At 60.6% G+C, this 26,634-nt stretch overlaps 1 protein-coding gene across 1 annotated transcript in view; it reads right to left on the bottom strand.

The window, feature by feature from the left end:
• The window catches only part of IGSF21 (immunoglobin superfamily member 21), a 118,075-nt gene extending 91,781 nt beyond the window's left edge, over window positions 1-26,294 (bottom strand). The window contains exons 1-3 of the mRNA XM_044445293.1: window positions 26,140-26,294; window positions 24,459-24,524; window positions 23,521-23,606 (exon numbers count right to left, since the gene is read on the bottom strand). Of these exons, the coding sequence (XP_044301228.1) occupies window positions 23,521-23,606; window positions 24,459-24,524; window positions 26,140-26,294 (307 nt within the window). The remainder of the gene's footprint in view (window positions 1-23,520; window positions 23,607-24,458; window positions 24,525-26,139) is intronic.
• Window positions 26,295-26,634: the final 340 nt, after the last annotated feature.

Here is a 26,634-nt window from a genome sequence, read left to right as displayed (position 1 = left end):
ACGGCCACCATCTCGGATGCCTCCCCAACCAGGAGAAGCTCCAGGGGCCAACCGGGGTTCCCCCTCGCTCCGCATCCATTCAGAGCACTGAGCGGCTGGGATTCTGATTCGTGATGGCGGCTCTCCTGCCGGGCATCTTTCCGTGGTCCCTCTCCGGGACGCAGGCACGGATCTGGCAGAGTCCCGCCGCTGGGGGTTCCCTGTGCAAGGCTTCCAAGCAGCAATAAGGTTTTGCCCAGGGAGGCGGCTTCTGCTCGAGAAACGGCAGGCCGGCTCCAAGGGGAGACAACTTTCCTCAGGATTCGGCCACAACGGGCTCCGTGGGAAATTCTTTCCACGTCATTTTTGGTCACGAGCCGCCCTGTGGGCTCCCTTTGGAGCGGAGACAAACCGCGGTGAGTCCGCAGTCAAAGCCTGCGCCTTCCCAGGCCAGATTCTCAGAGCAGAACACGGCCTCCGACAGTAAGCGCAGGTGGGGAAAATGCACACGGAAACAATCCATCCTTCTGCAAAACGGGCACAAATGTGCTTGAGGACACAGTCATGTGCAAAACCCGCATTTGGAAAAAGACACGCAAAATACACCAGCTCGGAATGAGCCAAGGGCTCAACTCGGGATGCGCCCTGAGGTGGGAGCCGGAGCACTTCACCCAGCCTGCGGGGCTGCCGACTTGCCACTCCGCCCGTCCGGAGCGTGTCCTCCACGGAGGAAAGGCGAGCGGTGACTTCGGCCTTGCTGGCATTGGGCGCGAGAGGTGCCAGGATCCGGGCATCCTCAAATGGCACTTCGATGCTCCACCGTCGTGTTCGATGCAGCCAAGCACAGCTGCGCACTCCCAGGTTCAGCCCGGAGGAAAACACGCACACCATCCGAAGCCGGTTTGCAGGTATCCGGGATGCAACCAGACATTCCTGCTGGGAATTTCTTAAACTTGAGCAACCGAGGTCAGGAGAATCTTTCCATTAATGTGGCTGCAAAGCCATCACCACGGCGGTTCCAGAAAAGGGGCAAGAAGGCATGAGGGCCAGGGTGGCGTGGTGGTGAAGAGTGTGGGACTGGGACTCGGATGATCCGGGTTCGAGTCCCCGCTCAGCCATGGAGCCCACGGGGTGACTCTGGGCCAGTCACAGGCTCTCGGCCCAGCCTACCTCACAGGGTTGTTGTTGTGGGGATAGGATGGAGGAGGAGGAGGATGTCAGCTGCCTTGAGCCCTTTGCAGGAAAAAGGCAGGATATAAATCAAGAAATGAATGAATGAATGAATGAATGAAATGGTCTGGAGATGCAGCAGGTAAGTTTTCCACCTGTTTTTGAAGGGCTGGATTGACAAAGTGATTGGGCACAGGGTCGCAGAGCCAGGGCTCCAGGTGGCCCCAGGTGGCCCAGAAAGGTGGCATCACCTGCCTCCCGCCCCCCCGACTCTGATGTTCCCTCCGAACTCGGCTGCCTGCCGGCTTCCCTGTTGTAAGCACCTGTGTGGTGGGCAGGGTGGGGAGCGGGTGGCTGGGCCAGGAGGGGCAACCGGGACCCATTCACACATGCAGAAGTGGCCACCCCTTGGGCTTTCCAGTCAGGGGCTGCACTTCCCCTCCTCGCCTTCAGGCAGCCGGGCAAAACGCACTTTGTTCTCCAGCACGCGTCCAGCCAACAACAACCAGCAAGGAAGGTCTCTGAGCATGCACAGACTGCTTTGCTGAACCCTACCTAGACCCCCTTTGGCATGGCCCAGGGCTCCACCCCTCTGGAGACGAGTGGGCCTCTTTGCTCTGTTGGCCAGCACTTCTCTCCCGATGCCGATTCGCGGGGTCAAGGGTCAGACCGGGGTCCTGGGGCTCCTCTCCCATGCCACCTCCTGGCCCTGATGGGTCTCAGGCCCTTCCCGACCTCCCGTCTGCATCTGGAGGACCCTTTCCCCGGCCTCGGCCTCCTCATCCAAAAAGGCCGGTCACGCTGGCCCCCAACCTGGCACCAAAACAACAGATGCTTTCATGGCTGACACTTCCTCACAGCACCCCCCCAAAAAAAGCCCGGCACGGAACCCATTTCTCTGGAGTGCACAGAGAGGACTCAGAATGCAACCATGACCAAAATCCAAACCGTGAGCATTGGAGGGCGGAGCAAAGCGCCGACTCTCCTTGGCGAGCCAGACCCAAAAAGGGAAAGCAAAGCAGAGAAGTGAGAGCGCTGCCTCGGGATTCATCGGCGTGACCCCATGTGTGGGTTAATTACTTTGCTGGGCTCCCCCTGTCCTGCCAACAGAAGTCTCTGCTTTGAAACTGCCATGTCTTTAGCGATGGGTTAATTGGACGCGTCCCCTTTGCCACCCTCCCCTGGACAGCCCTGGGCTCGGCTGCTCTCTGCCAAAATCCCACCGCCCTGAGCCAGAGGGGGCCAGGCACGCAAAGAAGCCGCTCCCGGCATGGCTTCTGATGGGGGGGGGCGTGGACCCCGGCGTCACTGAGGCCGCCCGCCCGCCCATGGCAGGTGGCTCTGAGCTCTCCTGAAGCGATCTCTGGGGCCATGAACGCCCGGAGAGCTTCAGCTGTGGGGCAGGGTGGAAGCGGAACAAGCAAATAGCTCACTCCCCCCCCCCCCGGGGCACTGTGCTCGGCTCCTGGGAGCTCGACGGAAAAGCCGTGGTGGGTAGGAAGCCCCCCGGGAGAGTCCCCAGAGGGACACGTGTGCCCGGTTTTCCTCCACAGATGCCAAGCTGGGGCGACCCGCGACGTCCAGCATCTTCAACGCTCCGGGGCCGGAGCCAGCGTGGGAAGCTCCACGTGGAGCGGCCGGTCCTCGGGGACAGCGCTGCTCGCAGCCGGAGGGGCGCATGCAGATGGCACGTCGCTGCGCCTCTCCGTGGGATGCGAGGAGACCACGCTGCGTCCAGCATGCCGACCGACTGGCCGCTTCCAGGGTGGGGCAGGAGAACCGCCGCCCTGAATTGGGGTACTCTGGGGACTGGGGACCCCCCCCTTGCTGCTTCCCCACCACATTTTTCCCAGTCTCTCCCAGGACAGTGAAAGTCAGGATGACCCCCAGCTGGGGACTCAGCGCTATAGCAAAGACCGGCAAGGCACAGCACGGGAACCCGTGCCCACCCCACCTCGGGGAGGTGCAGACAGTTTCACGTAGGACCCCCGCGGTTCTGTTTTAACCCTCATCATGGAGCCCAACCAGCCGGGGTCTCCAAACACAAGAGGGGGAAGCCGTCCTACGGGGGGCGGGGGTCACTCCACAGGCTGTTGGAGCACCAGACGACCCTGGTTCAATTGTCAGATGTTTGGGGCAGGGCTCCCCAACCTTAGAGGCCTGTACTCCCTGAGGAGGAGGAAGGCAGGACGCACCCCAACAGAGCCAAGCTCGGGGAACCAAGTGTCCATTTGGATGCCAGGAAGGACTTCCTGGCGGTTAGGACCCCGAGGGTGGGGAACGGGCTTCCACGGGAGGCGGTTGAGGCCCTGTCGGTGCGGGTGTTCAAGGATAGGCTGGGCATGCACATGGCAGGCAAGTCATGAGCGGAGTAGGGGGTCAGACTAGATGGCCCGGGAGGCCCCTTCTGACTTGCTCTGTTTCTTCGTTTCTACCATCAGCGAAATCAACTCACGCCGAGATCCAGGACGCACAGGCAAATTACGTAGCCGCACAGGATTGCAACACAAAGCTGTCCGCACCACACTGGCCCTCCGACCTTGAGCTCTCCACCCCCTCTCGGTGCCTCCTGGGTCCCTGGCTGGTCTCCTCCTCGCTCATTCCCAACACGGAGGAGCGGCTGATTATAAAGAGAACATTAACTGGGGCTCGGGCATGCCAGCATCCCCACGCTCGGTTGCGAGGCAGCGGTTTGGTTCCGCATCCCAGAGGGCCAGTGGCACCTCGCCCTGTCCCGGATGAGGCCCCAAGGGGAGCCTTCCCCGCCCCACCCCGAAGGCGAAGCTGTCCCAGAGCGCCCACGGCGAGCGGCGCCAGCCACAAAGTAATCGTGTTTCATTTTAGGAAGGCTGTCGGCGGGAGGAAGGAAAGATAATGCAGGAGGGATAATGGAAGTGCCCATTCATTAATTAAAAAATAAATAAATAAAGGAAGGAAGGTGACCCCATCCGCATGCTAAGAACCTCTGCGAGAAGGTAAGGAAGGGCAAAGCGGCGCTTTGGCACATGGACAGAAAGGAAGGGGGAAGGACGACCCTGCTGCGGCCTCCGGGCTCCGGCTGGCTTTCCGGCGATGATTTATGTGCCGGAGGTGGCAGGGCACCGGCAAGAGATTATCCCGGCCGGCCTGCCGCCCGCAAATTGGCTTCTAGCATGGGGAACTGTCAGCGTCTCCAAAGACGCCTCTCGAAGAGGGGAGGGGCCAATGCCAGCCCCTTGCAGTTCTGCGGTTCTTTTCCCATCAGCTCTGCAGGGACCACCGGAACAAGAGGCGATGAGCAGCTGAACATGCACAGAGTGCTGCACGAGATCTGTCGCCAGCCCAGCACTGGCCTAGGCAGGCCAGTGGTTTGATTCAGCACCACAAGGAAGCAGAGAAAAATTCCCAGGTCCCTAGCAAGGAGATGGATGCTGGAACACTTAGCTCAGAAGCAACCTCATAAGGACTGTTTTCTCGGTATATCTGGGAAAAAATAGTAAGTGGCCCCCAAGGAAGGGGAAAGATTGTGGCCAGAATGCATTGCACCAAAGCAATATTCCTTCCAGGAACCTGCACAGGTTTTCCTCGTTTGTTTTCCTGAATAAAGAAGGACTTTCACCTTTGAGCATATGTCGGATAAAACACAAGGCACCTCCATGGAGCTGGACGAGAGGGACTTTTGATGGGCTCGGGTCGCATCCTTTCTCCTTCGCTGGGTGAGAAATTTATCAGTGCGGGAAATTATTTATCTGTTTGTTATCCATCTAAAGCCTCTTGCAGACTGAGAGATACCAGACGATTCAACAAATTAAAAACTCAAAATATAAAAGGAAAAACTGATAACAGCAAATTTATCCATGAAACAGTGCTCGGAATTTAATTATCGGTCAAAGATGCTCGCCTGAAAAGAAAAGGCTCCAGAGAATGTTGAAAACAAAGCATCATACTTTCGGGTGGGAAAATTTCATTCCCGTTTGTAAATTATGCGCACATGCGCCATTCAAAATCCTGAACCCAAACTCAGTGGGCATGCAATCCTCAGGATTTCTTTCTTTCTTTTTTTGCTATTTCTCAAAATTACATTCACTATCAAACGGATGCACTCGGGCAAACGTGCATTTCAGGAAAGGAGCTTTATGCATACAGAGTTATGTTTTCACGCACACGCCCCAAATGTACATGTTCACAGCTTGTGGGAGAGAGTGCACAATTTTCTCCAACAGGGAAGCGAGCACAAAAACCTCCCTCGTGTTCGGGAATGCAAACGAGGCCAAAAAGAAAAACTCCTCAGCAATAATTTGGAGGGCCCGACTGAGCTCGGCCGGACAGCCATTTCCTGGGCGGGAGGCTGGGGAACCCACTTGCTTCAGCCCTTTGCCCCCGGGGGGCTCCACACGGCCTCTTCATGGGACCCCAGTGCGCAGGTGAGAAGGGAGAGCAGGGGGAAAGGAGGAAATCTGGCCCTTCGGCCCCTTGCCGAAACATCCACGGAGGGGTCGGAGTCAACCCCCTTCCCCTCCGCCGCAGGCTGCGACGCGAGGACGGTTGGAAGCAGAAAAGACCAGAGCAGGGCTTGGTCCTGCTGCCGCGCCTGAAATAGGAGTCGGGGGCTGCAGCTCGGGAAAGGCAGAGAGGAAGCGGCCACCTTGCGGCTTCAGATCTTGATGCTTGGGCCCCCCAAGGCGACGTGGGAGACGGTGTTGGAGAAGCAGAGGGGAATGGAGAGACACAAGACACCAGACACAAACGCACACACCGCCCTTCTGGATCCCCATCGAAGTCAGAGCTCTGCCTGGATTTCCTCCACAGTATCTCACGAAGGGCACCTCTCGTCCAGACAGCTGCGTCGTGACCAGCAGAGCATCGTCAGGCACCGCGCGAGAGCCACGGCCGGGGCAACAGCCGAGGCGGGGCGGGGGAAAGGTGGGGGCAGTGCCACTCACCAAGCCTCAGAACCCCCCGGGCGCACGGAGCAGGCCCACCCCGCAGACGCCCGTGCCGACGGGAGAGCCTTCACCAAGGCGTGCCGGGTCACGGGTCCGCTCCCTCCACGGTTCCGTGGACCCTCCGCCTGCCCAGAGGCATCCAGCGTTTTGCCGAGGACTGGGATCGCCTGTATCGGACCGCTCTGGGTCACGTGATCGGAAGCCTGGCTGCCCGTGCCCACGAGCCGGCCCCCCTCCGTGATCCAGGCACCGGCGCTGGACAGAGCCCTCCCCCGGTTGCAGCGGGGGCCGGGAAGCCGCCTCGTCACACGGTCAGCGAGGCATCGGAGGGATCAGGCCCTTCCCTCTTTGGCGCGCGCCTACCTTTCTGATTCGTTAGAACAGGGCGAGGGGGCGCCATCCATAAGCGGCTCCTGAGGAAGGCGCTCCGGGGTGGGGACTGGCGCACTGAACCGGGGCTCGGGCACTCGACCTGCCGTGGGCCGTGTTCGGAGCCCGCCAGGAGCTGCCCATGGTGCTCCGTGGTGCTGACACTAGCCTGGGGATGGATCGCCACAAACGGCTCCACCGAGGCTCAGAATAAAAGCTGCAATGGCTAAGAAGCCTCGCTGACAAGGGGCTCACCAGCCTGACCCAAAAGGAAGGCAGCTGGCGAATCGCCCCATTCCCGCACGCCGCTCGCCGTGGCATGGCGAATCCCACAGACATGCGCAGCAGGAGCAGACAGCCCCCCGGGGGCCCCCCAAACAAGCCTTGGATTACTGGGGAGCCGCCTCACCCTCACACAACCCCTGCTTCCTGGGTTTGCATGACGCAGCGAGCCAGGGCGAGCTGGGCTCCTGCCAGCGCCATGTGAGGAAGTCCCTCCGCGATGCTCGGCGGGGAGAGGAACCCGTGGCAGGTCAGGGGGCCCATGAAGCAGCTCCCAGAGAAAGAGAGACAGAGAGAGAGAGAGAGCGAGAGAGCGAGAGAGAGAGAGAGAGAGAAGCACGCTCTGGTGTGCCCTTCTTCAGACCCCCGACAAGGACGTGAAAGCAGGAAGCCGGCAGCCAGGATCTGGCCCACGGTCCCCCGAGTCAGAGGCCCCGCCTTTGCCCCCTCTCAGACTGACTCCAGGCAGCAAAGGCGCAGAGGCAGCCAGAGGTTTCCGGGGCAGAAACGGTGCTCTGCCCCCGAGGCTCTGCCCCTCCTGCACTTGTGACTCTGAGTCCTTCCCTCCCTCCCATAAGGCTCTCTCTCTCTCTCGCTCGCTCGCTCGCTTGCTTGCTTTCTCTTTTCTTCTTGCCCATCAGAACGGTCTGCACAGGCCCCAGGAGGCGCAGCAGAGCCGAAGGGGAACGGACCTGCCCCGGGAGCCGGAGCGGAGGGTGGGGTGCGGAGGGGGCTGCTCTCGAGGGGCCATATGGCGATCGCTAGACCGAAGTGGCGAAGTCCACAACGCTCCCGCGCAGCCTGCAGCCGCTGGAGGACGGGCACCGGGGCGTCCTCTGCCGGGGAGCGAGGAAACAGCAACGACGCGGCGGCGCAAAAGAACCGCGCAGGTGCTCATCCCTCCGAAGCCAGGACAGCGCAAGGAACAGCCGTGGCAGGCGCACCCCTCCGGCGACGCGGCGGTGGCGGGGGCCCCGGGGGCTCGGCAGGTGCGCTCTGAGGCAGGGTATTCCCCACCCGCTTGCCCCCGGGGGGCTTCTGCTCCCTTCGGCGTCCCACCGCTCTTCCCCGCCTGCGGCCCGAGTGCTGCTGGCCTCTCGCCGATTCAGCAGAGGGCCTTTACGGCCGATGCAGCGGGCCTTTGAGCCCTGGCACAGAACCCGGGGGGGCACATCAGCCAAGCCCCCTCCTCTCCGTGCTTGTCTGCACAACAACCCTGTGAGGTAGGGGAGGCCGGCCCGAAGACACCAACCAAGCGAGTGTCTCGGCCAAGTGGGAACGAGAACGCAGGGCTCCGACGCCCTGGACCAGCCCTCTGGCCCTTAGGCCAGCCTGCCTCCCCTGCGACATCACCCGTTCCCGAGCAAAGCGCGCTCCCGGCCTCTCCGGCATCGCTTGGGGGGCTCTGGGCCAGACCGACTCGCGACCTGGCCCACCTCGCCGGGTTGTGTTGCGAGGGTGCGGTGCAGCAGTGCAGGCCTTTGGCCTCGCTGCAAACGGGGGAAAGGCAGCCTAGAAAGGCAAAGTAATAATAAGGGTAACACGGAACCTAGAACCCTTCGGGGGGCGTGACAACGGGCACCACGGGGAGCGCATGGAAGGCGGGATCCGCTCGCCCGCCCGACAGCTCAGCCCTCAGCCAACCATCCAGGCCAGGATTGTGCACATCTGGAGGGCAACTGCCACAACAAGAAACGGGACCGGCAGAACGGACCACGCAGCTAGATAACTCGAGCAAGTGAGCCCAGCCTCATGCTCAGACAACTCCTGCTTGCTTCTTCCACCTGGGCGTGGGAAGCCTGAAGCCAGCGTGGAAGTGAGCCGAAAAAAACACAGCTTCGGATCCAGCACAAATGTGCCTCCTCCCCCTACAAGCAAGCGCGTCTCTTTTCTCTGAAACAAACCGAAGGAAGGGCCCTGTGTGGGCCGGGCGCTTCCACCCGCCTCACACGACCCGGCGGCCCCTCGGCCCCTCTCCGACTGGGCCCTGTGTGCGCTTTCCTCGCTCCCCCAACGCCTTCTTTGTGCTCAACACGAGGCGCAGCCGCGCTCCGTAAACTCTCCCAACCCGTCGCCCAGCGTTAATCAGAATTATGACACAGCCAAATTCCCAAAAGACTGGGGCAAGTTATACGAAACCGGAGTGAGTCCATAGGCTGTGGCAGAGCACCGTCCCGATGAGGAAGCCCAAAATACGCAGACAACGCCAAACAGCGCTTCTCCGTTAGCATCTCCAAATCCACAGCACAGCAGAGAAAAGACCCCACCTTGCCCACCCGGCCGTGGTCACACCCCCCCATGCAGAAAGAGGGGCCGGGGGCGCTCAGACCCACCCACCCACCCACCATCGCCCAATGGCTCTAGCACCTTGCTCAGGAAACCTGCCCAGCTCATCACTCAGCAAGGCAGGGGGCGGGGGGACAAAGGGGAGATAGTCCACCCCCTCTGGACCCCCCAGCTAAGGACCCGGGGAGGGGATTGTGTGCTGGGGGAGGGGAGAAAGGGGGAGGGGGCCAAACTTGGGGTGCAGCTGCACCTCCAACATGGCGGGGCATAGAGGACAGGCAGTGGACACACCTGGCAAAGGTGGGCAGGGCCCATCCGGTGAAGGGAGGCGTCCGCCCTGAAAAGATGCAGAAGGGGCCCTCTGCCCCCTGGGTCTCCACGTGCCCCCCGCCCTCTGCCCCCGGGGGGGGGCTCTGCGCAGGACGGGCTGCGAGTTGGCTCCAAATCCAGTCGCACAAGCCCCGCAAACAGAACTTGTGCAGCCGCGTGCCAGTCCGCCCAGTCTCAGTCCAGACCAGACCAGACAGGAAGCGGGGGGGGGGGGGCGCTTGTCCCACCCTGGCAGGACATCTGGGGAGGACCAGGGTGCAGTTTGGAGGAGTCAGCGGGCAAATCGGCACAGCGGCCGGCCAGCCCTCCAACATGTGCGTGAGCCTGTGCGCGCGCACACACGCGCAGGGCTCCTGCCCCTGCCAGCCCCAGGGCTTCCTGCAGTCGCCCCCCCCCCGCCCCGGCCCCCCCCCCCCCGCTGCCCCTCGCCTGGTTATTTCCGCCAGAGGCGAGAGCTCGTCCGATGCCCCGGAGGGAAGGCTCGGCTCGGCTCCCGTCGCCCTTCGGCTCGGCTCGGCTCGGCCACGGCGCGGGCTGATCGCCGGGGGCGGCGGCTGGAAAAGGCGCTCCCTCCCCCTTTACGGTCATCATTATTAACACGCCCGGGCGGGCGACGAGGGGAATGATAACGAGGGGAGGGGGGGAGGAGGGGAGGGGAGGGGGCACGTCTTGCCACAAAACAGCAGGGAAGATGCGCCGCGGTCTCCCGCCCGCCCGCCCCCTCCGGAAAAAACAACTCCACGGTCGGCCGCGGGAGGGATGCTCCGGAGGGGGCGCGGGGACCACCGCCAGGACCAGGCTGGCGGAAGTTGGCATAAGTTGGGGAACACCCAGCACGCCCGGTGCCCCCCGCGCAGGCGCCCCCCCCCCCGCTGGACCCAGCAGCCGCTGGCTCGGGGCCGGGCTGGGGCGGCGCGGCGCGGCGCGGCTGCGGAGTTGGGAGCGCGAGCGGCGGAGGCGAGCCAGCCTGCCGCGGGGTCTGGGGCCGGGCCCCTGGCGGTGGGGCAGCGAGGACCCGCGCCCCCCCCCCGCCCCGCGTCCCCGGCAGGCGTCGATCACTCACCCAGCGCTGCGTCGAGGAGTTTGCCCAGCACGAAGCAGAGGGGCAGCAGGCAGCTCATGGTGGGCATCTTGGCCCTCCGGAGGGAAACTCCATCTGGTTCCAACGCGCCGCGGCGTTCAGCACGGCGAGGCTCCGAGCGGCAGCGACGCGGCGCCAACGCATCTGCGGCCAGCCCTGGCGGGCATCGCGGAGGCCCCGGGACCGGAGAGCGGGGGGGCCGAGGCGGCGGCGGCGGCGGCGGCGGCGGGAGGAGGGCGCGCGGAGGTGCCCGAGGGAAGCCGCCGGCGGGGCCCCGGAGACGCACCTGCTCGGTCCTGGCGGCCCTCGGGCAGCTGGAGTTCGGGGTGCCAGCGTCAACTCATCCCCGCCTCGCCTCCCCTCGGCGCGGCTCCGTGCCCCCTTCCTGTCTCCCTTGCTCGCTCTCGCTCCCGCTCGCTCCCTTCCTCTCGCGCTGGCATCTGTATTTTACAGGCTGTTCTTTAATCCATCCAGGCTCCTGCGCTCTTGTCCTTTAAGCCGGATTTATTGCAGCAAGAGAGCGAGCGAAGAGCGAGAGGAGAGAGGGGGAAACAGCCCCTCGCTTCCAGGGCTCCTCCCCCCCCCCACACACACACACTCCCGGCTCGGTTGAGGAGCTTAACCCCTTCTCGACCAGCCCCAAAGAGGAGTCAGCCTGGGGAGACGTGGGGGGTGCCGGAAGAGTCAGCAACGTGGCTACAAGCGCAATGCCGGCAAGAATCATCGGAAACCGGTGCGCATTTTCATTTTTCCAAGGAGAAGACACATACTGTACTGCTGCGAAATTGTGCTACTGGTAGCTGGGCTCCACTGGAAGTGAAGTTTCTACCCAGCACTGGGAAATGTGACTTCTCCTGTTCTCCCTCTCCGAGAGGAAGCCCACCGTGCCTTGAAAGAAAAGACCGTGCCCCGGACCGGCTCTCCCGCCGCCCCCTCTGCCGAAGCCGCAGCGTGAGGCCGAGGGAGGAGAGGGGAGGCGCTGTGGCGAGCGCCGGGCGGCCCTCCCAGGACGGCCCCGTCTTAACCAGCGGCCCCCCACGCGGCCTCCGCACAAGCGCCCCACACGTGCGGGGGACTTCGCTCCGCGGAAGCGTGGCGGGGCGGCCTTGCCGAGGACTTGCCCAGCGCCCCCCGCCACACCTGCAGAGGGCCCGAGGCCGTGATGGGGGCGCTCTCGCAACCGCGTTCCAGAGGTGCGCGCCTTTGCACAGGTGCACGGTCCAGGTGCCTGGGGGGGGGCGGGAGCACGTGAAGCGTCCCTGCGCCACCCCCTCCTGGTTTTCTGCAGCCACGTGGCTTCCGCACTCAGCCCTTCGAGTCCGCCTGCGCCCAAAGCTCACAGTGCGTTTCAGGATGAGTGACGGATCGTAGCCACGTCTGTGAAACAGGCATCCGGGCGCGTCGCACAGGTGGGCACTGCAAACGCGCCCGTTTGGCCTCGGAGGCGCCTCGTTTTGGAGGCGCAGTGGCCCTGCAGATGGGCCCCCCTGCCTCCTGGGAGGCCAGTCCGATGAGACTCCGTCTGAAGCGTCCTTTTCGATGGGCGATACCTCCCTTCCTCATGGGTGGCAGTCCCATTATCCACTCGCAGAGCCCGATGGGATCAGGGGAATGCGCGGGGTGCGGTGGGGGAACGTCGGCCAACACGGCTGGCGATGCGGAAACCGCGGCCTGGCGGTGACGTCCGAAGGGGGCCACGAAGGCAGAGCCTCTTCCCTGCTGAGAATGTGGGCACACCAGAAGCCTCCAGGGGCTGCCTGGCCCGCCGTTCCGCCCCCACAGTGGCTGTCCTGAGGCTTCCGTGGAAAAAGCCCAAGCAGGACAGGAGTAGGCAGGCCCCCCTGCCCATGCTCCCCAGCAGCTGGTCCACACGGGCACACTGCCTTTGACCCCGGGGGCCACGTGGCCGTCAGGACGGGGGAGCCCTGCGAGACTTCTCTTCCATGCATGTGGCCAAGCGTCCAAAGGGCGGCTGCATCAAGTGGAAGCCAGTTCCGCAGTCCAGCCCCGCTCTGTGCGGAGAAGCCCTTCCTTCGCTGCATCCTGAACCTCCTGCAACCGGCCTCACGGGGCGGCCCCTCGGGGTTCTCCCACTGCGACGGGGGTGGGGGTGGGGGGAGAGAAACGCCTCCCTTCCTGCTTCCTCCACAACAGGCATAGCTTCTGTGTCCTCTTCACTCCCCTTTAGCCCTGGCCCTGCAGCCGGGAGAACAGCCCATTCATTCCCCCCGCAATCGGTGCTTCCCTGTTGGGCTGCGAAGGCTCAGAGGGCGGCTGGACGTGGCTGGAAAGCGGAGGCGGATTTGCTTGACCGACATCTTGCTTCTGACGGAAGCGGGGCTGGTTGGAAGGGGCTTGTCCAGACGAGCCAACCAGGGGATCCATGGGACACGGCTGCCCTGGAACACCCGCTCCTGCATTTCGGAGTCTGCTCTGCACGATGCCCAATAGAACCTCCATGCTCAGGAGAAGTCTAGCTTGGCTAGCAGAGGCGGTGTCCAAGTGCCAGGGAAGCGGGATGAGAAGCGCCTTTTCCCTGCTTCGGCACGCCACGTCTGCTTCCCAGCACGGAGTTGCCCCAGGGAAGACTTCACTGAACAGCCATTTTGCGAGGGTGCGGAAGAGCCGAAGCAGCTGCAGGCATCTCGGCAGCAGGACACAGAGATGCGCACCCCCCCGGCGGGCACTAGAGGGCAGCGTCGCGCACCGAGATGCAAAGGGCTGGACACATGCTCCCCCCCCGCCCCCCGCCCGCATGGTTGCTTGCCACATCCCATGCCCTGGGAGACATCCCAATTAAGCGGATTTCCCCAATTAAACGGAGACAACCGTGCACCAACAAAAGCGTGCTGGAATTAATGCCCGGGGCGTGGGGGGCGGCGCTCAGCCGAGGGACAGCTTGGGCACCCAGGGCTGGTGGTGCCCCCCGCTCGCTCTGCCAGGGCTTCTCAGCTCCGTCGCCAGTGAAGATTAAGGCTCAGCGCTGACGAGGATAATCTGCTCCTTGCTCACATCCCCTCCCCCATCTTCTGCCTCTCGTTCACCCCCCCAGGGCTGCTGCCCCCCAGCAGCTCGTCTCTAGCAGGAGGCGCCCCCTCCCTGGGGGCCGCAGACCCATCCCGTCACTCGAGACCCCACCCCACTGGCACGCGGGGGGTGTATTCGGACCCCGAATCCTCTCGCCACCCACTCCCACGCCAGATGGGGAAGCAGATCCACCCCCCGCCGCCTTTCTATCACCCACAGTTCCAGAAAACGAAGATGTATCTGGGACGCCTAGCACAGGTCCGAGGCCAAATTAATGTGCAGCGCATTGGTGTTTCATGCTGCTGCTGTGCTTAAACAGCTTATAGGCGGCAGCACAATAAAGAAAGCAGGCCACAAACGGGCGTCTGCTGGGCGGGGGATCAATTATGCTCGAAATGCCTTCCAAGGTGGGCTTTTTGGCCCTGTTTTTATCCTCCAGCGAAAGTGGCGCAAGATATTCTGGGGAAGGGAGGCCAAGGCCAGCCGGTAACGAGGCGCCTGCTTATCCGGCAGCAGGCCGCACGATGCCATGGACCCCTTGGAGGCTCGACTCCACAGGCCGGCCTCCACGCGCCCGTGACTAGAGGAAGCAGCCACCATCAGCGCGGGCCTCGTTAACTCGAGGCCCGGTGGGGGCCGGTTGCTTTTCTCCCCCTCTCAAAGCAAAACCTTGAAACACGGCACAGAGAACCACCTTTAGCGGGAAAGGCAGCGGAACTGCTGCCGGCACACAGGCCTGGCAGAGCGCCGGAGAGGACTGCCGCCCCGCTGTGGAGGGCGCGCCGCGGAAGTGGCCGTGCGGGGAGGCCCGGCCCCGAGAAGGTCTCCTCGGGAGTGGGACAGTTGGCAGCTGGATCCTCAGGCTGGGCAGACGAGGTGACGCGAAGCAGGTGAGGGCGGAAGGGCCGCCACACAGATCGTCCTCGGTTTGGAAGGGCGCCCTGGGCCATCTGGTCCCACCACCTGCTCGAGAGCATTGATTACTGGGCAGGTTAGAGGCGCAGGAGGAGGGATGGATGGGCCTAGAGGCAGAGGAGATGGGCGGATGGACGGACAGAGACACGGACGGACGTTTTCCCAAGAGAGGGCTGCACTGCCTCAGCCCGAAGGCGAGGGAGGGAGAGACCGCCATCCCCCTAAGACTCTGGTCTCCGACGTGGGGCCTGTGGAGGCAGCATAGCCACAAACCTCTCTTGGCCCCGTCCCTCTCCACACCTCCTCTGATTTTGATTTACATTTTAATTCTGAAGAGTGACGAGATCCCTTTCAGACACGAACTAGGAGTCCATCCTGCTGCCACTGAAGTGCCAGCCCTCTCCACTCGGCTTCCAAAAACTGGTTTCACCTCACACCCCGCTCCACACCTCTGCTCTATACCTGGGTCCCTGGACAGGTGGCTCCTCTTCTCACCCCGCCCATCCGGCTTCCAGGAAACGGGAATGCTGCCCATGGCAGTGCCCAGCAGGGCAGCCACGTGGGAAGAGAAGCCACGAAGGCTTCCAGGTACGCCTGCGAAAGCACAAAGACTGGGCAACCTGGCCCTTGGCCACTGGTTCCACGGCCCTGCTGCTCTGGCCATCAAGATGCTTCTTCTCATGTTCAGCCAAAATCCATCTTCCTGGCACAAAGGTCCTACAGATTTCATCAGGAGTAGCAGCAGGCGACTTTCCATCCCTTTATAGCTATTCCTCTCCTCTTCTTTTTTTAGGGGAAGAGAAACTAAGAGGGGAGAAAGAGCCACCGAACTCAGCGACACGGAAACACGCGCGCCCCTCCCCTTTCCCAAACCTGGCACGTGAAACCGTCTCCTGCGTGGCGCAAAAGCAGAAGACGCGGCGGAGGAGGGACGCGCCTGCTCCTGTTTTGTGCCTGCTGAGCGTCAAAATGTTATTAACAGTTATAAAAATTACCCAGCTCTGTCTAAGCATTGTCTCCAGTGTCCCGGGGCACTGGCTTTGCAAATTGGCAGGTATTTAAATTCTACCTACTCCATCTTCTGCAGCTCGGCTGCACATGGAGCCGTTTCTGCGTTTGTTCCCTGCAAGGAGGTAGGAGTGAAAAAATTATATTTTAAAACCCCTTGGTATATAATTCAGGTAAGCCATCCGCTCATCGCCAAGCGAGCATTATCTCAGAGTTTTATGCTCTTGGAGGGGAAGTGGGACCGGAAAATATAAAAAGTTGGGGAAAACTATTGTGTTGGGAGGGCCGGGAAGGGCCTAGATCCAGAAGTAGGCAACAGTTCCTCAGAGAGGTGAAACGCTGACTGACTCCAGCAGGGATCCGAGAGCCAGTGGTCCTTCAAGAACGTGCTGAAGAATCGCTAGGGATGTAGGAACATTTCGTTTCCATTTATTCCTTTTAATCAGCATTTCCTCAGCCTGCACCTTTCAGGCTGAGCGTGGACTCAGACACACTCTCTGGTTGGAGTCCGCCCGTTTCTGAGCCAGCAAAGCGATTCAGAGCCAGACGGCATATGCTCCTCCGCCTGTTTCTCTCCAAAACAATTCCACCCACAATTCCAGCCGCTTGGCGACTCCTCTGCCATATAAAGGCCGGGTTCATGCAAAAGGAAAACAAAGAATACAGGTTGGGTTGTCATGCTGTTGCGGTTGCTGACTCATGGGTTCTTGTGTTGCGTGAACCCAACTGCATGAACAAGCCATGGCTTGTTACCCACAAACAACCCATTAAGAGTAACCCATGTGGGTTTCCGGAGGTTAACAAGCCAGGGGTTGTTAGCACGGCTGGGTTCATACAACGCACTAACCCACCTAACCCGGCTTGTCATGCAGCACGGACTAGAGCAAGAGTTCCCATGTGCCACAAGCTTCCCTAACCAGAAGGAAAGGCCAAGTGGATCTTTAAACACGGGCAGACCAAGACGCAAACGCTGCCTGGGCCACGTCTGTGGCACCTTCCCAGGCACATCTCGGTGCGTCCCTTTCTGGGAGGGAGAGATGCTGAAGCGCCGCTGCGCCGTGCGGTTTCTCCGGATCATGGCTGCCTCCCTGGCTGGCACAGCTGGCGCGCGATCGCTCCCGGGAACCCACGCGATCACAGATCAATGGGAATGCTCTCCGGACTCCACTGTGGAGGAGAAGATGGGCAGGGCCTAAGCAGCCGCCGTCCACTTCTCCCCAGCCTTCCCGGCCCCCGGCCCCCAGACGCTCTCCGCCTCCTCTCCACCATTCACACGCCCATTTGCCAAAACGGCCGATGGTGCAGAGGGGAGGAAATCGCCTGCAAACCCGCGAAGGAGGCGTGTGGGGAGTGGGGGAGAAGCCCCCACACATGGGCTTTGGGGCTGACTCAGATTCGGAAACGCAAAAGCCAGGAAGGCTCTCGCCCTCAGAAAGTCCTGCTGTCCTTTAAGAGGATGCTAATGTGCCTGTTTGCTCGGGAACACACAACGTTATTAATGCTTTCGGGAGAATCTGCCTGATAAACAAGTCCTTTTTAGATCATTATTTAAGCTCGGATGACATACATTAGAAACACGCAGCGCAGGAGGGACAAAAACACCCTGTCTCACACACGCGCAGCCGTGCGAACGCGGGGGGACGCAAGCCGCTGAAGCCGCTCTCCCGTGGGGACCAGAGGGAGCAGGACGTAAGGCCGGCCCGGGAAGACGGGCCTGGCCACCGCTCCCGTTCCGCCGGTATCGCCCAGATCGAGAGCTCAGCAGGTTCTCGGCCAGCACGGAACTCAGCACCGAAGCTCCCCGGGGCAGCCGGCCGGCCTGCCTGCCTTTCCGGGGCAGCTCTCCAGGACGCCTCCCAGGGGTGGGCGGGGCTACAAGCAGAAGGGGCGGGGACCGGAACACCAGCCCATTTCAGCTGAAAGCTCTTCCGCCAATAGCTCAGCTGTGGGAGAGGCATTTCAACCACCCAGAGTGAAAAAAATGCCACAAAAGCCATCTCACACTTTTCCTGTCGGCATGTCTAATTAGGGAGGGAGTGTGGCCTGCTGGTTAGAGTTGGTCTGCAGCTTGGGAGATCTGGGTCCTCACGTGCAGCCCACCTGGCCATGACGCTCCCTTTGGGCCAGTCGCTGATTCACCATCCAGCCTACCTTGTGAGGATGTGAATGAAGAGGAGGAGGACAATGTACATCACCTTGGATTCCTTCCAAGAGGGGAAGTGATACCAGAAGAAGAGGAAGGGAAGAGGAAGAGGAGGCCACCGTGCACTAACTTATCATAAATCTCCCCCACCTCCATGAACCCTTCCATGAGATGCAGATGCGATAAATCTGTTTCACACAGAGCACTGCACGGGGGCTGGGACTTGGAGCCCATGAAGGAGGAGGCAGGCCACGTCCCACAGAGCTCATGTATTAAATCTGCTCCAGTAGATCTGGCCAACTCAGTCTGGTCAAGCCCATTCACTACCGGCTTAGCCATGGCAGATTCAGGCAGCCACTAGCATCATGGACAGCTCCCAGTGTGCTGAGCTGGGGAGAGATGTTGTCTCAGCAAAGGTCTGAGGCCAACCGAGGCCTCAGCTTGTGGCTCCACCTCTGCTGGGAGCTGGTTGCAGTTCTTAAGGGGCCTGTGACGATTTGCAGAGCCTCGCCCTGCGGCTTGGCTGAGGGACGTAAACCATTGCAAGAAAACATCTTCCAAGTCAGAGGCCAACGGGAGGCTGACCCCTCCCCGTCTGCCGCCAGCACTCAGCAGCCAGCTCACACGCATATTTGCATAGCGGCACCTCCCTCTGAGTTCAGAGTAAGTGACTATGGCATTGTAAGTGGAATGCCTATCCATAGGAGGCTTCTCCTCAAAAAATAAAAATAAGTAAATTTCACTATAATGCTGTTAGGCATTTATTTGCCTTTTCACTCAAGAGTTCCAAAGCTGGCTGCCAAGGAGACGGTGAGGATTTTGTTTGCTTTCTTCTCCCAAATCATTTGAAAATGGATTTGGGGTGGTTTTGTTTCATTTTTTCCCCCAGCAATGAAATTGTTCTGACGGCTTCCAGACAGCCCACTGTAAGGTGAGAGCACGCCATTCAGAAATAGATGGGGCTTAAAGGCCACGGCAAGGCATTAAAGGAGACAGCAAGCCATGTAAACTGCCAGACGAAACGGGTTTCTCTTAGCCCGGGGTGCCTGGCTTTATGGCTCAGCTCGGTTTTTGATTTGGGAGGCCTGGTGGCACGGGATTGCTAGCGAGGGGTCACGAAGAAGGGTGGAAAACAGGCATGGGGCCCATCTTTCAAAGCACCGAGCAAGCAACCAGCTGCGAGTCATATGTGGAAGAAAGGACTGGCAAGGGGTGGCTGTTCGCACAGCCTTTTCCACCCTGGTGCCTACCAGATTTTATCCTTCCGCCCATCCCCTGCAGCCCCCAGAGGCTGTTTTGAAGACATGTCCCATCTGCCACAGCTGAGATCCCCTCCGTGTGCCAACTGTTGGGGGAGTGAAAGTCCTGTGCACTCGTGTCCAGGCCCATGAACAGGGGGGTAAATGAAAAGGGGCAGAAATGCAGCCGAAAGGGGACCCTGGCTGAGATTACCAGAGTGGACAGGCCACGAGGTGGAGGATCAGAAACCAGAGGAGGGGGTGGATGGGGAAGTCAGAAGGACAACTCCCAACCTCTGGCAGGAAGCACAGCCGTGGGCATTGTTTCCTTCAGTGCGGCTTGATCAGAATTTACCCTCTTTGCCCCTCTGAGGCTGAGCGCAGACTCAGATGCGATCGATGGGGCGGCCGGAGCCCGCCCCGGGCACAGTTGGCTCGCCGCAGCTGAGACGGGGTGGCGCAGACACAGAAAAGGGCAGGGAGCGCGGCGCCTCCCGCGAAAGGAACAGCTGCAGCACCTGGCCCTGGAGAAAGGCCGAGTGAGGGGAGACGGAATTACGCGTGGTCTCTGGGGGCGTGAGACTGTTCTTCTCCCCCCGCATAAAACCCGGGGCACGGGGCAGCGCCCGGTGGCAGCTCCCGGGCAGGTCAGAGGGAGAGACCGTTCACGTGGCTCTGAGTTAGTTAAACCACCGACGGCGCCACGCCCCTCCCACCCGGCATCCATGGGCCTATGTGCACCTGTTGCTGGGGAGTGTGGGTGGAAGGGTGCGGTGACTCATGGGCTTCCCACTGGAGCACCAGGCTGGCCGCTATCTGGCCAGGACGCCGGACTAGATGGCCGCTCGGTCTCCCCCGGGGCAATTCTTCCCCTGTTCACTTTCTGATCATTTCTCTTCTAACGAAACAAATAAAAAATAAAAACACTGAGAGCTGCTAACTGCCCGATCATGGTTTGGGCTCGTTCCTCTTTCTAAACCTAGCTGATAAAACCCTCCGTCTGTTTATTACAATATTGATGCTTTGCATTTTCAGCTTTCTCTTTCTCATTTGTGCTTTGCTTTTAAATCCCTCTTTTCCCAACCGGAAAAAAATTAAAGATATAGTTAAGTACCTTCAGTTGCCGCTGATCGCAGCCCCATCTCTCATGCTGGAGATCGGCATAATTATTGTTAGAATAAAACAACTGCCTTTATGCTTGCGAACTGTCTAGGTTTGCCAAATGGTACCCTCATGTTATATGCTAAAAGGTACATATAACCCATTTGTGTACCCAAAGTAACGTTAAGCTTTAATACGCAAGTAAACAATGCACACACGGCCATCTTCCCCAATTTACATTTTTCTGGCGGGGGAAACAAAGCCGGGGGGTGTTTTGGAAAGATAGGCGCTCCGCCGTTAAGGGCTCCGACCATCAACCGTCGCGCCAAACAGACGCTCGCCCCTTGCGCTGGCTCCCTCTCCTACGGAAAGGCCGCTCATGAGGGCTTGAACCCTGGATTGCGGGGGAAGGCCTGGATGCCCGCCCAGCTGAGCCGCCTGGGCCGGGTGGCCCTTGCATGGGGCTGCGTGGACCCGGACAGGCCGGCGAGCTCCAGAAGTGCCAGCGGGGGAGAGACCGACGGCCGGCCGACGAGGCCAGTGCCGCTCACGGAGGAGGCCCCAGGACGCTTCCGGGAGCCCAGGCTGCCCAGCCGTCATGACGCTTCCTCCTGCACGGGTTCGACTTGGTCCTCCCCATGGGAGCTCCCCACACGGTCCGCCCAGCCGCGTGCCGCGTCTTGCGCGGTTTGCCCCGTGCGCGTCCGTGTGGCTTCGGCCGCGGTGCTGCTGTCCCACGGGGCCTTCCCACGGGGCCCCCGGCCCCTGCGTGCGCCGAGCGAGCATAACGCCCCGGCCCGGATTCTGAAACAAAGCGCCCCTCAACCACCCACCGCTCCCCCTCCCCCAGCCCCATTTGCCAGAGTCCCGCGCGCTAATTAGCGGCGTAATAAAGTTGCAAGGAATGCGATTTCCTTATTAGCTGGAGAGAGATTCCCAGCTAACATGACTGATAGGCATCTACAAGAAAATTAACTTCAGCACGAGGGCTTCATAATCAAGATTAATGCGGAGACGGAGAAGTGGGAGCAGGCGGATCCTTCCCCTCTCTCTGTCCCTCGCGCCCTTTGCGGGAGATTAAGCAGCACCCGGACAGGCCGGAGGCCGGGCCGGAAAAGGAGCGCTCGGCCGGGGGAGGCCGCACCGAAACCGAAATTCTGCGCCCACAAAGCTGCCCGTGGCCTCTCCACATTCGGCCCTCCATTTCTTTACGGATTTTGCTTTGCACCAGTGGATCTGGTTCTCAAAGCAGAGCGTCTTCTGGGATCCGCTCTCCCGGTTTCCGGACTGAGAAGATCTGATGTTCTGGGGACCGGTCTGGGATCGGGTGCCCCATCGGCTTGCAGGGTGCAGCGTCTCCGTGGCTCGCTCACACCACGAATGAACGCTCGCTCGCTCGGTCCACCGTGCACGCCACCAACGGCGGGTCAGCGGCAACCCCAGGCCAGGCCAAGCTGCCTGACGGCCCCCTCCCCACCCCAGTTTATCCGCCAGAAATAAGCAGGGCTTCGTTTTCGCTGTATAGTTTAAAAGATGCACTGGAGATGAAATATATCTTTCAAATCCATTTTATAAGCATTATTTTTTATGTGGGACTATAAATGCACGTTTTATGCTGCGATAACATGCTGTGTTTTCAAGATTGCTACCTGCTCGGGGCCCTTTTGGAGCGGGCGCGTTATTGGGAAATAAACGAGAGGCGGAAAGTTGGAATTGGCTGCCGGGGGAAGCGCCAGAGGTCAGAAAGTTCACGCCTGCGCTGAATCCGACTCCAGCGGCCCCTCCCAGCCCGGCCCATGGAGCGGGGCCCTGGGAATCCTAGTGCCAGGTTTGGGAAGGCGGCTCCGGCTCTGCCCTTCTTGGGAGAAGACAAGATCCGGGGGAGAGAAACTTTATCCTGCACAAGCTCCAGCCGGAAGAGGTCTTCGACCCCCTCGCATTCCTGTTACCTTTATGAGAACGTGTAAGAGAAGAAAGGGCATTTTGGGAAGCCTTCACGGTCCAACGCGCCAGGCCCTGCCTCTCCGAGTCTGACCTAGGCTGGGCTGAGCAGAACCTGTGGGGGGGGGGGCAACCGCCCCGCACCTCCAGCATCAGTGGAGAAGACGCCATAGGCCCTCTGACAGCAGTGGCCTCTGAGGAATGCCCCCGAGGACTGCTCCTCGCCCACAGGGTCAGAAGGCAAGAACAGTTGTCCACCTAACCCATGCGCAGCATCTCCAGAAGCCGAAGGCACGGGCAGCGGCAGAGACGAGGCACACGCCCTGCAGCCAGCCCAGCTCCGGAGGAACCGCTGCCGCAACCCAGTCCTCCCAGCTCCTGGCGCCGGAACCCGTGGCTCCCGCAGCCTTTCTTCCTGAAGCTCCTCCAGGCCGCTGGCCTTGGCCACACCACAGGCCGTGGCCCTCGCTGACCGGTGGCCCTGCGCTCCTGCCCTCTGCCTGCCTGCCGACTCCCCCCCCCCCCGCTTGGGGCTTGGTGGGCTGCGGAGGCGGCGCGTGACCCGTTCCCTGCCCGCTGCACTGCCGCTGCACCTGCCCGGCAGCTGGTCCCAGAGCCGAGACGGAGATGCACGCAGGCAGAGCTGTGCCAGAATGTAAGCCGGCAGCCGGGAAATTGCAAGCGAGACGCCCCGAGGCCACGCACTCACTTCCAAGCTCCCAGGATTCCCGCCCGCCCCTCCGTTCTGCATCAGACTGGCTGGCAGGTGCATTGAGTTGCTGAACTCAAATCAGGGAATCACTCAGCTGGTCTTTGAGCAAGCCCAGATCGCCGACCTGTGCCTCTTTCTCACCTTATTCGCCGCCTTTCCCACATTCATCAGCACCGAGCAAAGAAATCATCCCCTTGGGTCAGGCGGAAACACATAAACCCGCCGAAGTGAAATGAACGGGGCCCAGCCCTGCGGCAAACGCACTCACCGTAATCTGTACTGAGCTACCCTTCCTTGCCAAAAATCAAAACAAAAGCACCGCATTTAGCCAACGGCAGAAATCAAGACTAGCTGGGAAGATGGGGAATGTGTTCTATCAAGGGTGCTTTTAGAAAAACGTGCTCAATTTGTACCTTCGAGAAACAAACAGGAAACCATGAAAGCCATTTGCCGTTCCGAGCATGAAGAGGACCCGACACGCAGCGGTTAAAATTGAGGCGCCCATAAGGTAAAAAGAGGCAGCGACACAAATTTGGCACAGACATGGTTGAGGACGGCGCGATTCAAAGCCAGAATTTTAAGAGCAAAGCTTCAAAGCCCTGGGCAACGGGGGCGCATACAAAATTCATTCCCCTTCATTCAGAGTTGGCCTGTTCGGCACCTTCAGGTGGAAACACAGACATGAATCCAATCTGCAGTCAAAGACTGTGCATTTCCAGGCTTCCACGGTGGACCAAAGTGACTTGTGGACTAAACGAAAACATACCTCTGAAAGATGCACAGGATATACCGCAGAGTATCCGAGAAGAGGACGAGCGGGTCGAAGATGCACACAATAAATACTGGCATTAGGAAAATACACATGGAAACATTCTTGCACAAAAGAGAATCATGCAGGTGGGCATCGTATAAGGACTTGCCAATGAAATTCAAGAGGAATCCAACTAGACCATGAAGAACGCAGCAAATTTGGCTAAATCCAGACCAAAACCAACACCCGCCAGGGCGCCTACCTTTCTGGTCTCCTGTGCCACCAGCAGGGAGTTGATGTGTGGAACAGCCGGAGGTGTCCAAGGCTTCTGGCCGGGACCGCTTCCTTCTGCTTAAAAGAGCAACAACTTAGGAACAACACACACACACGTCTGCCCAAGATGTTATGACTGCCAGACACCGCGTTGCCCCGGCGGTTCTCCTGATGTGCCCGGCATTCCCTGCAAGGCTGCAAGCCCCCACGGGAGAATTGCCGGAGAAGCCTCGCGACCCCAGGCCTGGCTAAATGGGCCGGCCCCGCTGCCAAGGCAGGCCGCTGAACTCCAGCAAAGTGGAGTGGAGTCTCCCGTCGTCGCAGGTGGTCTTGACAAAGTCACTTTACATGATGGAAGAGAGGGCTCTCAGGGGTAATTAACCACAGATAACTCGCCATTAGCATTAACGGGATTTATCTTTGGCTCATTATCCCCATCTCCATCCTGAAAAGCACCACCCCCCAAGCTGAGAGGGCGCTTTCTCCCCCCAGCCGTGGAACCTGCCACTGCGAAGGAAAGGCAACCAGCCCGTCCCGGGGGCTGCTCACCTTGAAAGCCCAGAAGGAGCCCTCCGTGGGCAGAGGCCGCACAGCTGAGGAGTCTGGCAGCTCAGGAGGGGGAAAGCGGGCGAGGACGCCGCCCCCGCTGCACGAACTCCTGCGGCGGCCGAGCGGAGGACCCCCAGTGGTCCCCAGGCCCCTCGAGCGCAGGGTATTCTGCCGTTCTCCGTGTGCACCAGGCCCGAGCCCAGGGGCGGTGCTAGTCCGGGGTGCTGGCCAGTGGGCAGCCGCAGTGGGGGCCTGCGTCAGGTGCCCAACCAGGCCTTCCTGGGCCAGGTGTGCCCCGGCTGGCCTGCCCTCCCACCCCAGAGAGCCCCCAAGAGCCTGGAACGTCCAGGCCGACAGGTGGCGTTAGCAGGACCATACCTTCCGCACTCCGCAGTCCTCCTCCGATCCAGAGCGGGAATGAAGGCCAGACAGCGCGGCTGGTTCCTGCAAGGAGAGCAATGCGTCTGAACGCTTCGGCACGCTGCTCCCACACCACACCGGGTCTTCGGGAACGGCTGCGTCCGGCCAAGCTGCCCCCTGCAGCTGGCCCTCGCTGGCCGCTGTGAGCCCAAGAGGGCGGGCCAGCAGGCAGGGTGGCTTGTCCCAGGAAACCGCTGGCCGTCGCACGGTGGCTGCGAGGCCTTGGCGAGGTGGCCCGCCAACTCCCGTGTGACCCATCACTCTTCCTCCCCTCCCCTCCCCTCCCCAAGTGAGCAGACCTCCTCACAGCCCTCCAGCAAAATCATCAGTCCCGGCTGGCACGGGCCTCCCAAAACTGCTGGCACCTAGACCCACGATACAGAGGGGCGCTTTGCCACCGACGTCATGAGAGCGTAATAAAGTAGGCAAGCAGCAGGTATCCGTGAAGCACCGGGCGGAGACTCAGCTTACGGGCAGCGGCATGTCCCAGCCAGGGGAGGGGGCGAGGCTGGAGCGCCCCAGGTTCGGACCCTGTCACATCGCTAATGGGGAGGCCCCAACGCTCCCCCACCCCGTTCATAATTATGGCAATCAGCAACACCGGGATCTCCGGTTGCTGCAGCAACGCAGCCGCTTTCTCCATTTCTCCTCGTTCTCAGCCAACGTACAATATTTCCCACCCGGATCATGACAAGGTGTTTGTGCAAAGTTCGGGGGGCCGAGGCTCCCGTCCTTCGCAACTAAAAACTGCGGAGAGCCGCACGCTAAAAGGACGTCTGTTTTAAAAGATAGGAGGCTGGCTGAGATCTGTGCGGCTTTAACACAAAGCAAAACCTGAGCCGGGTGCCCTGGAATGCTCAGCAACAGTCGAACTGCTGAAAGAACGAGAAAGGTCAGTCATGGAATAGCGCTATCCATGCTGCTGTTGGCAGAGAAGTGGATACTGGTGGGGAGAGAACGGGGGCCTGCGGCTGAGCTGGCTGACACGCTGAGTGTGCCGGGGGACGACCTTTCTGGGCACCTGCCAGGATCTCCACCCCTTCGATTCTTGCTTTGAGTCCTCTGTGTTTCATTAAGATACATACGCATTTGAAGGGGGCATTGGGCTAGGGATGCAAAGCGAGAGCTGCCCTCCGATCTCATCTTTATCTGGGTCCATGGCACTTCCGGGTTTGGAAGAGCTTCACCGCACCTTGTCTGGCAGTGTTCTTGGCAAACAACCTGTACTTCAGCCCTTCCTTTGTTTTCTGGTGTTTGGTGCCCACCCTGCCCGGCCCCCCACGGTTGCCGGTGTGTGAAAGGGCAAGCCGGGCCTCCATGCGGCATCCAGGGGGCCGGTGCTTCAGCCAAGAAGAGAGGACAGAAGCAGGGCGGAGGTGGCTGGCCGCCTGGGAAAGGCATCGCCAAGAGCGGCCGGAAGCGGAGGACCAAGAGCCGCTCCCCCTGCCGAGTGGGGGCTCCAGTTCAGAAGTATTTCGGCACCACCTAAATATGTAAATCTTCAAAGGCAGGGTGGTATTGCTGAGCCGTTCTGAAGAGGCAGAAAACTAGGCCAGGGAGGCCCCTCCCCCGCGCCTGCTGCCGGAGCTTCATCTTTGTCTGCCTCCTTTTGTCCTCCAGCGCCCGTCGCTCCTCTTACCTCGCTGGGAACATGTGCTGCGTGTTAGCGATAAGGGAAGCAGCTGGTTCGGAAAAGAAGAGGAGCCGGGCACGAGCCCTCCACTGACACGCGGAGCTGATTTGGGATGCTGCGCACTTCCCATTCATGGCCTCCCTTCTGATCTTCTCTTTCATCGGCGCGCGCATGAGAGTTTCTCTCCCTGCGTTTCTCTGCACCTCCGTAGCTAATGGCTTCCCGACATTTCTGTCCCTCTGCAGCTCTGCAGAAGCCAAAATGGGAGGCTGGGCAGCAGATGAGGCCCGATTAGGTAGCCAGCGGTCCGTTTCGAGGCAAGAGAGAGAGAGAGAATGAAAAGCGACCAGTTCTCAGATCCGTAGACGAGGGAATGGAGCGGGATCTTCTGCCGGCATGGATGGCCTGCGGGATCTTGCCTGGAGCAGAGAACGGCGCCGGCGTCCCTGAAGATCCTCCGGTGGGGAGAGCAAGGCGGCCCTTTGGCGCAGCTCAGGTCCA

This window comes from Varanus komodoensis, unplaced genomic scaffold (assembly GCF_004798865.1).
Source record: "Varanus komodoensis strain SLA01 unplaced genomic scaffold, ASM479886v1 scaffold48, whole genome shotgun sequence".
NCBI classification, from domain to species: domain Eukaryota; kingdom Metazoa; phylum Chordata; class Lepidosauria; order Squamata; family Varanidae; genus Varanus; species Varanus komodoensis.
The sequence above is the reverse complement of the archived record's forward strand: the minus strand, read 5'-3'. Positions and strand labels throughout refer to the sequence as shown.